This window comes from Vidua chalybeata, chromosome 4 (genome assembly GCF_026979565.1).
Source record: "Vidua chalybeata isolate OUT-0048 chromosome 4, bVidCha1 merged haplotype, whole genome shotgun sequence".
Classification (NCBI taxonomy): domain Eukaryota; kingdom Metazoa; phylum Chordata; class Aves; order Passeriformes; family Viduidae; genus Vidua; species Vidua chalybeata.
In genome coordinates, this window is record NC_071533.1 from 5,556,152 (window position 1) to 5,569,469 (window position 13,318).

Here is a 13,318-nt window from a genome sequence, read left to right on the forward strand (position 1 = left end):
ATCAGCAGAAGCAGAGCTAGCAGAAGGAGGAAGGTGATTAATGTCTTCTGCTTAACATTTATTTTGACCATATCCAAATATTGTATCCTTTAACAAACAAAAACGCACCAAACCCAGGAGGTGGAGTTAATACTAACATGAGTTGAGCAAAGGGTCGCTAAGGGGTTGAGGAGCTAGAACACTTACTCTTTGAGGTGAGGCAGAGAAAATGGGGCTTCTTCAGCTGGGAGAAGGGACAGACTGGGAGGCACTGAAGTGCAGCCTTCTCTTATTTTAACAGCTTTGGAATCCCCAGACTCCCATAATCACACAGATTCCTTAACTTGACTTTCAGTGGACCTTCCTCCTTAACTCCACTACTTTGAGAAGGAGAGTGTAGCAAGTGGAAGGACTTGAGGATTTTCTTTGTGTCGACCAGCTGCAACTCTTGACTTGGAAAAATATGGGAAACACAAATTCAATTAATACTCCTCCCATCCCCATAGTCAGTTTTTAGGAAGTTAGGAAGGTACACAAGAATTAAGAAAACATACTTAGCATACTTAACTCCTGGCAACCTCAAGGCCCCAAACTTTGTGGATGCTACTTCAGTCAGTATTCTTCTAAGCTTGAATCTGAAATTGCAAAAATTCCTTCTTTAACTGCTAATTGTTGGGCTCTGGGTTTTGTACAGCATGAAAAAATGAAGGCTAATAAGGAGTGACTGTGTGATGTTCATTCCCCTTACCTACTGCTGGTTTTGGCATGCCCAAGTGTGGGTACCATGGAAATCACAAAATACACCGCTTTGCATCTCAGAGACTCTCTGGATGTCTTAGCAGGACATCATTTACTCTCTCCAGTTACTTCCTCTGCTACAGTAAAAATAATTGCTTTTAACTACAAACCTCAGACTTTCCATATGGGTAACTTGAGATCTGCCCTACATCCTTGAGTATTTACAAGGCAGCTGTCTTACCTACAACTGAGGTGTAAGTTACCTTTCTGTTAAAGGAAAAATGTACACATTAAAGGTTACCCGGATGGATGCTTCGGTCTGAATTGAAATCTGTGGGTGAATGAAGCTTTTAGGTCAAAATCAAAAGCTGTCTAGCTCAAATTTGGGCTTTTTTTTAGAAAAAGCAAACCAAAATAATGATGTTTTTCTTGTTGAATATTTTATAATTTTTAAATGAGTAGGAACAGTGTGCTCAGTGAATGGTCCAATTTACTGTCTTTTTTTTTTTTTTTTTTAATACTTTACAGTGTATGTCATTGCAAAGGCAAAGTAGTCATTTGGTCTTTAATTTCTGATCATGACTGCCTTAGAACTATTCATTGTCTTGCTATATATAGAAATTGAATTGCCTTGCTTCAGCCCTAGCACTGTTCAGCAAGTGGTGGTCTCAAGAGAGAGCTTCCAGCACAAGATGACATGCCTGAACATTATTGTGCTGCTCTGCACTTTGAAAGGAGAGGCAAAATAAGCTGTAAAGAGTAGCTGTCGTTCCAGTGGTAGCACTGATACCCTCAGATCAGGGTTGAAATTAATTCTGTCAAAAAACCTCCATTTTCTTCTGAGCTTAAGGACGAATTCAGGTTTCCTTCAGTTCATCTGACATATTTCACCTTTCATGTCAGGAACTTCTTTTCATACACAAAGTTTATTATTGCTAAAGCAGATGGTGGTAATGCAGTTGGTAATACATAAGGGATTTATCACTGTCTATTTGGAGAACAAAATAGTAATTTCATTTAGTAGCAACAAAATTCTGAGTTGTATTTTTTCCTCCATGTGTACAGATAATGTTTATATGTCTTTGGAACTGATACAGGAGGTACTTAATAATTAGGCATTAACCAAAAAAGATTGAGATATGTATCACTTTTGAATCATTCAAGAAGTTTTGTGACAGAAAATCCTGTTTATGTTATTTCTGTGTTTTCTGTGCCTGTGGTCTCACAAATAATTTAGTGGGTTTTTTTTAAATAGTGTTTTTGAGCATTGTTGGAAAATACGTCAGCACTGTATTTCCAGAAGAGTGTCAATGGTGAAATTGAGCATTCTGTTATTAAGAAAGGAGTAGGTTAATTGTCCAGGCATTTAAATGACCTGCAAATTGCGTGGGTTGTAACAGAAGGCGTGGGCTCCTCAGATGTGTTTGGGATGCTCAGCTGAGTCAGAGCTCTCTTTTTGGTGCAGGTATTTTTGGGCAGAAGCTGGAAGACACTGTCCGGTACGAGAAGCGCTATGGGAACCGCCTGGCTCCCATGCTGGTGGAGCAGTGCGTGGACTTCATCCGACAGCGGGGGCTGAAGGAGGAAGGCCTTTTCCGACTGCCTGGGCAGGCTAATCTCGTCAAGGAGCTACAGGATGCATTTGACTGTGGAGAAAAGCCTGCTTTTGACAGGTAAAACCCTGCAGCTGTTCCCTGCTCCCTGCAGCTGAGGCAGGACACGGTGTGCTGGGCTGGCTGACCCACAGTGCTGTAAAACACATGGCAGCAGCAGATAGAATGACATGTTTTTATAGGTTTCTCTGTGTGTTTCCTATTACCAACCACTCTGAAATGTCTTCTTTTTTTGTTCTGACTTTGATGTCTGATTTCAAAGCGTTTCTGGAGAATTTCCTTTTGTGAAAAGTTGGTTAGGAGAAGTATTGCTAATGTTTTGGTTTAATCAAAAATATCTGGATTGCCTTGATCTTGATTTGAAATGCAGTGGTGATGCTGGCATTTAGTCAGTTCCACAAAGGAAGAATTTCTGTTATCACCAATCTTAGTGTGTTCTGTTATGTATAAAACTGACTGAAAGGGAAGATACTTTAATGCATTTCTTTATAATTTTGGGCCTTTGGTCTTATAATGAAAGTCACTCTGACCATAAAAACAAACCTATGTGATCTTGAGGGTCCAGGTCTGATTTGTATTCCAGTATTTATGCAATTTTACAGAGTTAATGAGGGTTTCTGGGCCAAGGAAAACCTGGTCCTGTTCACACAGCTGGGTATGACTTTACTCTCCTGTAAGTAATTGTAGTCTCCTGTGATTTTTGTACTGTCTTCCTGTAAGCATTGGCAGCAGTAGTCACATATCCAGAGTGTGCAATTAGAGAAACAGAACCAGTGCATTATGAGTGCCACATAGACTTCTTAACTCTGACCAGAATTAGTATGATGGTCGTGAAATGCCAATTGAAGAGACTGTTAAACAGTGGTTGTCCTCAGCATGTGCCCTAAGTGACATCCATGTCACACCCCCACAGTGGCATCGGCGTGCTTCACTGCTATTGTGGGCCCAATGGGAATTAGGAGGAAGAGGCAGATTGCATTTATTATGTGAGACCTTTGTCTGATAGCAATCCAAGTAACAGAAAGTGTAGCTTGATCTTTTTAGTGCAAAAACATGCCATAATTCAAACCTGATTCCTGGAAGTCATTTAGGTGCCTCCATTCCTTGTTCCTGTGAAATGAGCAGATTCATTAAGCTTGAAGGTTTGTGCATCAGATGCACAGAAGGCAGACACCTGTAATGCCCTTTCATCTCCAACAGTTTCCTCAGGCCTAACCCTCACTTTAAAAGAAAAGTTAAGAATTTTTAGTGCTCTGGAAAAGTGACTTATCTTCCTATGAGGTTTATTCATTTCTCGTTTGAAGGTGAGTTAGAATAATTGATGAGTAAATGGCTTTATGGAGACAGAGGACTATGGAAAGTGACTGTGTTAGCAGATAAGTGTTTATGACATGCTCATTCACTGTTCAAATACCATGGAGCTTATTTAAAAATGGCGAAGAAGCATCTACTGGGTATGTTTCCTTACTTGGACATTATGATAAATTACTGATAATGTCTGTCTCTGCCAAAGGGTAGGCGAGTGGCAGAAACAAAAGGTTATTTTTTCTGTGCCTGTAAACCAAATAATTGTGGAGGAAATGCTGAAGAAAACAAGCCACCCTGAACTGTGGGAAGATGATGTACTGAACACCCTACTGAGAGGTGCAGCTTGAAGGAAGTGCACAAATTCTAACTACTCCAAACAAATGAGACCAGGGCTCAGCTGCACTAATTTTTTTTCAAGGTTATCTAGCAACATCTGTAGCACAGACTAATGAGCCCCATGAACAGGTATGCTGGCTGAGCTTTAGCAGATGAAAAGGAGAAGAGATTTTACATGCTACTGCTGTGAAGGATGCACGTCATTTCTACTCTAGCAATTACAAACAGCAGCAGGAGCTGCCTATAAATTGCTGGTCCTGCAGTTCTGCTTCTGAAGCTCAGAATTTATTGAACACTGACCTTATATGTCCCCATGTCTTGCACAGGTTGCTTTTCCTTTTTACTTTTTCACATTTGAGTTTGGAAAGGTGTGATTCAGTTGTAGCAGTGGTCCAGAAGTCAAGCAGACATAAACTCTGCTCTGATCTCTGCATCGTTTCCATTGGGCATCTGCTTTTTTTCCTCCAACCCAAGTTGTTCCATTTGTAAACTCTTGAGGTGAAGTTCATTTCACAGTAGGACCTGTGAGTAGAGTACCTGTACGATGACCTTGGTTTGGGGTAACTATTCATTGTGCTGAGCAGCAGCATGGGCTCTGGGTTTGATGCAGCCTGTTTGGTAAGCTGAGCTCTTGGAAAGTGGCCACAGTATGAAGAGTGCTGTAGAGAAAGGAAAAAACACATACATTAGGCATCCATGCTTACTTTTTCTTGTGAACCTTTAGATCCACTGTGTTTAATATGTAATTAATGACATGTTATTATTAGCCAAAAGTCCCATCATGCAAAATCCACCCAGGTTCTCTCTATTAATTTACATCAATAGTAATAAGAGATTTTTGCAGTTAGAGCAGAGCTGACATTTTTGTTCCTGCAGCATGGAACACAATGGAATACAGGTCACACATCCACAGCGGTGCTGGGTCACTGGCTCTGACAGGGAGAAAGACTGGCTGCTGTCATCAGTGCTGGAACTAACACAAAGAGCTGCTGTTTGAGGAGTTTGCCATTTTTCATACTCACATTTTTTCCATGTGCAAGTGCACATAAATCAGACAAACACTTTAGAACACATGAGACACATTGAAATAGATGTGTAGGCTTTATTTTTTGTGTGATAAATTGCTATTAAATAAATCTTCTTTTCTCTCTACCTTCATAGCTGATTCAGTAAAATACGTAACATAGAATTAAAGGCAAACCCAAAGGTAAGATCATACACCCATGGTTAGTACTCCTTTAAAATGTCATCTGTGTTTCAACATGGTTGCACACCTTAAATCACCACACATACCTGTGTTGGGAGATGGAGTTCAGAGACACAGATCTGCTCTTTGCCCAGAGTTCAGCTGCTATCCACAGTTCTGTGGAGCCCCTGTCCTTCTTTGTCCCCTCTTGCCTTCCTGTCTGCACCCCCCTGGCAGAGAAGACCACAGAGCAAGCACAAGCAGAGCGAATAAAGCAAATTAGAAACAAGAAGGGGAATAGCTTCACTCAAAAGAAAATGCAGCCCTATTTTGAAACATATAAAACATATCTGAGAAATAGTTGCTCTCATGTGAGTTAGGAGCTGGGTGTTCCAATACTGAAGTCAGTTATAAAAAACATAGTGGAAAAAACCTCCACTTACTAGTTTTGATCTTGATCTTATGGTTGGAATAAGGTGTTGCTGAAGAATTGTGTATGAGAATGGAACAAGTGTTTAAAAATTTTCAATTTCACGAACCGAGAAAATCCTGTGTCTGATCTGAAACATCCAACACCCCAGGCCCCCTCTTACAAAAACTGGAACACCATCATTTCTTGATGATCAGTGTTGGAAAGGTGAGGTGCAGCTGCTGCAGCTGAAAACTGCTGAGGCCTTTTGTGTGAAGAAAAACACGCCTCAAAATTGTGTGCCAGTTTAGAAACAAAAATCAATAAATACCTCACTCCTTCTAAATAAATCTGCACATGTTGTGAAATTTGCTTTAAGGAACTAGCTGTGCAATTAGGCAATCACTCATGCTTGCTACTATTTGAAATATCCTTGGTATTTCCAGTACAGCTTCACCTCTGTGCAAAATTGTCCCCTCCAGGGAATCCATTTTCTTTGCCTTTGGGGTATCTGCTTCTCTCTTCTTGTGTGGCTTATGTTTTACTTATAAAGTCCCTCATCTCCTTTACAAATCATACATTTGTAATGACACAAAGTTAATTTTGACCATTTGTTCTGTGAAATTAGCACAGAGAATATGGCACTGCATAAAGAAAACTGCATAAGGATTTGTTCTTCAGTTTTTACCTCGGAGGGGTAAAAATTGGATTTCTTTTTCTATATTGCCTCTTTTCATCTGCTGTTCATCACAATTGCTACCAGATGACATGTGAGATAAGATTGCTCAGGGAGAAAAAATATTTGAAATGTCACTGAAACAAATATTAATAAAGAAATTAATGTGATTGATGTGTGTGGCTTGGATTTTCATAACTATTACTAATGTACATAGTTCAGTGGTTCAGAGAGTTTAAAAATTACATAGTTCACCCACCAGCATTTGTGTGCATGCACAAGAGAGAGGGAAAGCACATAAATGCATACTTAGTAAAACAAAATCCCTAATACAATCTCTTATGGGTATGAATTGCTCTAAAGAAGGAACAAAATGTTACTGCTCTGGTCACCATTGCAATCAGCTGAGAAAAAGGTACCTAAGTTGGTAGTGTGTGATAGCTGGCAAATGCTTATTCACTGGAGCCAAATAATCCAAAATGTAAAACTGCTATGTTCCTATACATTTATTCACTGGGATTGTTGAAGCAGAATAAGACAGTGACAAGGATGAGGTGAGAAGGAGTACATGCACAATTCTGTTTCTCCTGCAAAAGGGGAGAAAAATTTTAAAAGAATGTTTTAAAACTTTGGTGCATGCTGGAAATGGGACATGTCTCATTTGGGCTGCAGTCTGCATTGGCACTGTGCAGATGGCAAGCAGAAAACACTGGATGTAAAAATTGTTCTTTGTTTTTCAGATCCAAGCCTGTACATAAGAATTTGTTTAGAAGCAAATAGTTTCCCACAAAGAAGGGGTTTCATATGCCTTCCTACTGGCAAAGTGCAGTAATCCCTTAAACTCCACTTTTTTATGTGAAATTAAGTCTTTACTCTAAAGCTTGTTCCTGCCAAACATAAATGGCCTTAGGCCTGTGAAAGTCCCTGTTTGTTTCTGCTGGTTCCAGACTTTCTTCCCTGATCCTCTCAATCTGCTCATCAGCTATGCCTCTGGACCCACTTCCATGTCCTTTCCAATTCCAGCCCTTATTCTAACCAGCTAAAAGAAATAACCTTTGCATGTGGCACAACTTAAAGACCTAGTCTAGCAATTAAATACACATTAGGAGACATATCTAGTGTGATGCAAGGGTCATTAAATCAGTATAATTGGTGTCCTGTTGTGTTTTCAGTTGGGTATAGTGTCCTCAGGGTGTTTCACTACTGGCAGTGAATGAACATTTGTAGTTACTTTGCATGAATTTCAGTTTCAGAAATGGTTGGTTTGTCAGCTCTGATTAAAAAAAAAAAAAAAAAAAAAAGGCAGCCACATATTTCATTTGCCAGTGACCAATGATTTCTTAGAGACCCATGGTCACCTTTAAGAAAGGATGACATTTTATTACTATGTGTAAGGTCTGAGAGAGTGGTTTTTTCAAGCATTCTTGTCCGGGTTGCAACATTTGTGGCTTTCTCTTCCAATAAACAAGAACAGGTGGGTTATTTATTGTGGGTTTCCATGTTTTTACATATGCTGTCAATCCCTGAAAAATTTTGGAGAAACTTAACAGTTTTTCTGAAAAATCTATTGAGAAAATAATTACCAGTATATTCAGTGGAGCTGGTTGATCTTTTTCCTAGAGGAAACCCAGCTGTTTCTTAGACCTCTGCCCACCTTACCTGAAAGCACTTGTGTCTCTTTAAGGATCTGTATTTTTTGAAGTAATTTTTAACATCCTTCCCCATAGAGTTTGTCTTTTTCCTTGTCCTAAATTGCTGTCTTCATTGCTGTTTTTAAAGCCTGTATAAACCTGCATAAATTGGCTGCTGTTACACTTACTGCAGTTGGTACCCAACTTGAAAATAGAATCTGCCAGTCTTCACTATTCCTTGTGGACTGTGGAAGGTAGCATGCTTTGTAAAAATGGTGAGCACTAGGACAAAGGAGCAGGATAGGTTTAGTTTATTTCTCTGTCTAACAAAAAAAACAAGAATAGAAATCAGTTGTTAACTTATACTAGAGCCAGACTGGTAAATACTTTCATATATATTTCACAAGGTGTAGGCAAAATTTAATCTGGTACTTAAATGAGGCACAGGAGTGCTTGTACTAGATCTCTACATTATGTAGGAAAATTATATAGAGTAATGCTTTGAAGATACCCACACAGAGGAAGAAAAATCACATAGCACATTAAGTTAACCTGACCTTTGAATTTCTGGACCAAAGCCTCTCTCCCAAAATCAAACTGGTACACAAACTGTAATGTTCTCCTTTGTTTTATTACCAGGACTCCTAAATTGAATTATAGCCTCGCAGTTTATTGTTCCCTACTGTTTGTTCTTCATGCAAACTCTTTATGTGCCGTCATGATCTAGAGCTATTTTTGGCACGGCTTTAATCTCCTTGTAATGTGACCGTGCCTTGTTAATACTTCCTCTCGGCGAGTTTATGAGGGGCTTGTTGGCTTTGTGCTCTGAAGCGCTGACTCCAGCTCTCCGAGCACAGTCTGCTGCTCTGGGTGCGAGGGTTCTGCCTGGATTTCTGGTGACCTGCTGGGCTTCAGGCTTATTGTTTATGGTAGAGAGAGTGGAAAACTCCGGGGAGTGTAATCGGTCTGACAGCCACTTCCACTGTGTCTGTGGTATCACAAAGGAGAGTGCTGTCAAAACAGCAACGCCATGGGAGATATTAATGGCAAAGTTCAGATGAATGGGGCTTTGAATATGATGACTAAGGAGAGGCTGGGACACATTTGCATTTGTCATGCCTGTGTGTGAACAGTGCTGGAGATGGGGGCATGCTCCTTTGAAAATGCCACCATGAATGCAGTATTAGTATTTCGGTGAGATAAGTCATCTTTCTCATACCTCCCACCACAACATGCCAAAATAGCTGTTCCTCAGCTTGCTGATGCTTTTTGTGTTACATTAAATTCCTCACTTTGTGCTTTGTCATTCCCATTTTCAAGCTTGTAATTGTGCACTTGGAGAAAGTGCCTCAGTTAATGGGAATTGTTCCAATTTAGATAACAGAGGATTTTCTGCCAGAATTGACATCCTGTGTTTTAATAAAAATTAATGAATACTTCTAATCATGTTAATTATGAACGTGTAATCATGAAACACTTTGATACCGCACAGTCAGATAGCAAAAGAAATGTGACGATAGGTATAATCATTAAATTTCTGTAGCTGTAATGATTCTGGAATGTAGGCAAGGACAGTGCTCAAGGGGGGAATTCTGCCCTGTCTTAAGCTGGTCAGTTGTAACTGAAAAAAGTCCATGAGGAAAAGGTCCTCCATAGGCCTGCAAAGATCCATGTTTTGAAAAATGCATCAATTATCCTCAAGGCAGAAATCTAAGTGCTGTTGTTTGACTTAGACTGTCAATAGAACACTGCAGACTAAAAAGGGAAATAAATGCTCCTAGTCCTCCAGTTCAGCACTTCTCTGAAACCTACAGCTGTCCTCTGTGGCTGAAAAGTGCTTAGTGGTATTTGTGGACTAAAACACCCAAAACACAGGTGCTTTAGGACTGGAGTCTGCCATTTTAAAATTTTCCCCTGTAATTTAAAGCAAAAGGTGAAAAAAATAATACTATGTTGCAGGGTCTAAACAAGCCTCAGATTCTGAGAGACTTTTTTTAGTTACATTATTTATAAAAATATCGACATTTTTATACCCACAGTTGCATTCAAAAAAGTTGCTAGCTTTTGTCTAAATGTTGATAAAGCAGAATTTAAAAATGCAGTTCTTAAAAGAGCTTGGCAAGCAGTATGTCTGTGTATGCAGGCTGTGTTTATTTTGTTTGTGCTGCCCAAATCTGTATGGTAATTTCTGTACAGATTAAATCTTAAGAAGTGATCCAGTACAGTTAAGGGGAAAAAAAAATAAATGTTCCAAAGTCTTACTTTGCGACCCCACCATCTCGTGGCAGTCTGTGGTATTGCCGTAGAAAATAATGATTGAAAAATCAGTTTAAAATATTGTATATGTGTCTCTCTGTCTTGCTGATTGCGACCTGGGTTTCTAATCCCATTTTATAAAACACCTTTCTATATACTTGTAAATACAGCGTGTGCTTCAGGAAGTTAATTTGAGAGCAACACTTCCCAGTCTCCTTCCTCCTCAGCATCTTGCCTCCCCATTTCTCTCTCAGTTCTTCCATGGTGGACCCACAGTTTTTGGCACTCAGCTTACTCCCGCAGCGATAACCTAACAGCACTTTACACCGAAAAAAGAAAGTTTAGAAATTGCATTAATTTTCAAGGCTTCTGTCCCCTTCTTCAGCCATTTTTATCCTTCAGCTGCTGTGTCCTCTAGGAACAAGTATTCCACAGCAAGGAGTGGTGTAAAATTATTCTTACGTGCTACGTGAAGCATGATCCTGGCAGTATAAAGAAGGGAAGATGTTACTGTGTAATCCCCTTACTGAGAGACCTGTGTGCCAACTTCTAATTGCTCTTCAGTAATTTCCCTCACTTAACCTGTTTGATTCTTGTGTTTTGGAAAGACCTCTCCAGTTTTATGCAAATAGACTCTGTAAAGATGTGGTTAAGTCCTTCAGCAAGGTGGGAGGAGTTCCCTTGTTTAAATAAAAAAAGCCATAATAATAAAATCTACAGAAAGACGACTAATGCTGAGTTGAGATTAGGCAGAGCAGAAAGGTTAGAGGCCAAATCTGAGCTAGCATTTGAAATCTCATAAAAGACTACAGTCATACCTAGTTTCATGCTAGTAGTTCCCCACATTTGTTGTATATGTATCCAAAATGGGGGGCAGGGGAGGGATAGGTAAACACTGTTTTGAATTCAAGGCACTCTGCAACAGAAGGTTGCAATCAAGAGATTAGAATTTGAACCTTCTTTAAAAATGTGGGTTTGCGTTAGTGTTTTATAGAGTTTATCTAGAAGACACTTTTTGGAATTTGTGCTGGGAGTTAGAAATGTTTCATTTTGAGGAGTTTGGTGGTGGTGAACAGTAAAACATATACAGTACTTTATCATCTCTCTTCTTCTGACATACCATACCACATTACTCTGAGGCTGTTCCCACCATTCCAGTTAAGATTTAACTTCGTAAAAGCCATTACTGTTTTAACAGATTATTCCAAAATAATGATTAACATACCTCTAGCAAAGCTTAAATGTGTCAAATACCAATGGCTCCCTTTGAGACACTGTGAGTTTAAAAAAATACTCCATGTGTGAAGTCTTCAAAGAAAAAGAAAATACATAATAATGCACATTGTAGGCATATGTATGCATTTCCTGTTTCTTATTAATGAAATGAGCAAAATTTAGTGCCCCCTTCCGTGACTTTTCAGAAATCAGAGGGGAAGATAGCAGCTTGCAGTACAATTCTTTATCTGAGCCAGGGAAAGCACGTAGAACATTCCAGTAAGGATTTGAATAAGTGCCTGAATAGCTAAACCCAGGGATGGAGCCAGACATAATGCAAGAGAGATTTCTTCATGCTAACTTGTGCCTTACATCTAATTTCTACTTAGTTATTTTTAGATAAGTACCCCTAAGTTAACAAGAGCGTAATTTACACACCACAGAAAGATTGAAGCAAGTGTGATTGCAGTGTCTGAACTTGTGATTGTGATCCTTCTCCCTGTGTTACTTCTAGTGTGCCTGACAAACAGCTGAGGCTCCTCCTAGCTGTATCCAAAAAACCCTGAAATTTCTGCAAATGCAGTTATGGGAGGCACATATTGTATCAGGCCTTTGACTGTTGGCCCTGTGACATTACCTGTTCTACAAGCATTCAGACATTTTATGTTTGGTGCCTCAGCTTATCTGGTACAGGATAGAGTTAAAATTCGTTTCCCAGGGATTTGTGGTTCTGAGTGTTAAGTCTATCCAGGTTTTCAGTGTAAGAGTACAGCTAAAAGGCACAGTAGTCATTTAGTGGGATCCCATAGGAAAAATGCATGTCAGGGAAAGAGCTGTAATTCCAGTAGGTAGATTTCAACTAAATACCTGGTATATATGGTTTCCTTTAAAACCTGCTTCTTGAATACTGGAAACAGAGGATGTGGTGATAAAATGGAATTGAGACACACTGGGCATGTTTTGGGAGCTGGGGCCGTCTTTAGTTGGAGAAAAATTTCCAGTGTGTAAATGCCTATTTCTAGCTCAGGTGAAAATGAAAAGTGTCATTTAGGATGAATTTTGCATGTCTGAAGGGAGATGCTTGTCAACAAGAGGCAGGATCTATCTTCTCCATACCTGTCTCTGCAACAGGGCCTTATGTGTAATTATTTATGGTAATAAATCACCAGAGTTGACAGATGTATGCCCATGGGTATTCTGAGTTCTTTATAGGAAAAAAAAAAAAAAAATCCAACAAAAACCAGATTACAGGTAGGGCTTGTAAATGTATATATTGCTGATGAGTAAAATGTGGGGTGGCAGTGGAAAAGTGGCAGGTTTTAGCCTGTCAGTCTCACAGTATCATCCTCATTCACATTAATGACTTCTTGTATTCCACCCCAACAGCAACACAGATGTGCACACCGTGGCTTCACTGCTCAAGCTGTACCTAAGGGAGCTCCCAGAACCAGTTGTACCATATGCAAAATACGAGGATTTTCTTTCCTGTGCCAAAATGCTCAGCAAGGAGGAAGAAACGGTGAGTTGGTAACTCAAGTACGGTGAAATAAAAGGCTGTTCCAGTTTTCAGGAGCAGAGAAGCTGGCAGTTGTCCTAATTTAAATGAGCATCTGTTAATTGAAGCAGGTTTTGTATGAAAATGGTTGTCACCTGGGTCCTTGGGAGTTCTAAATAAAAGTGTGTAGCATAACCTTAGCTGTATTTATTGCATGTCACTGAAGTCAGATCAAGTAAACATCATTGTAGTCAATAGCTTCCATTTTGCATGGAAGAGATGTATATTTTCATGGATTAGACTCTGAACTGTAAGAGGAAGGGTCATGATGATTGCTGTTCAACTCCTGCTGTTATATCAGGTGTCATTTATTAGTCATAATCTAATATGGACCAGAACTGGGTAAAATAACTAAGTAGTTTCTGGTAGGAAACGCCAGCTAGTTCAAACCAGAACTGTTCCTGGAAGGCTTAGCC

At 39.6% G+C, this 13,318-nt stretch overlaps 1 protein-coding gene across 12 annotated transcripts in view; it reads left to right on the plus strand.

Moving 5' to 3' along the window:
- The window catches only part of ARHGAP24 (Rho GTPase activating protein 24), a 183,510-nt gene that overhangs the window by 162,688 nt on the left and 7,504 nt on the right, over positions 1-13,318 (plus strand). For 10 of the 12 annotated variants that reach the window (XM_053941794.1, XM_053941792.1, XM_053941793.1 and 7 more), the window contains 2 exons: positions 2,183-2,390; positions 12,734-12,866. In XM_053941794.1, coding sequence (XP_053797769.1) covers positions 2,183-2,390; positions 12,734-12,866 — 341 coding nt within the window. Of the gene's footprint in view, positions 1-2,182; positions 2,391-8,992; positions 9,071-12,733; positions 12,867-13,318 lie in introns of those variants that run through there. The other 2 variants (XM_053941801.1, XM_053941802.1) reach the window with 2 other exon arrangements.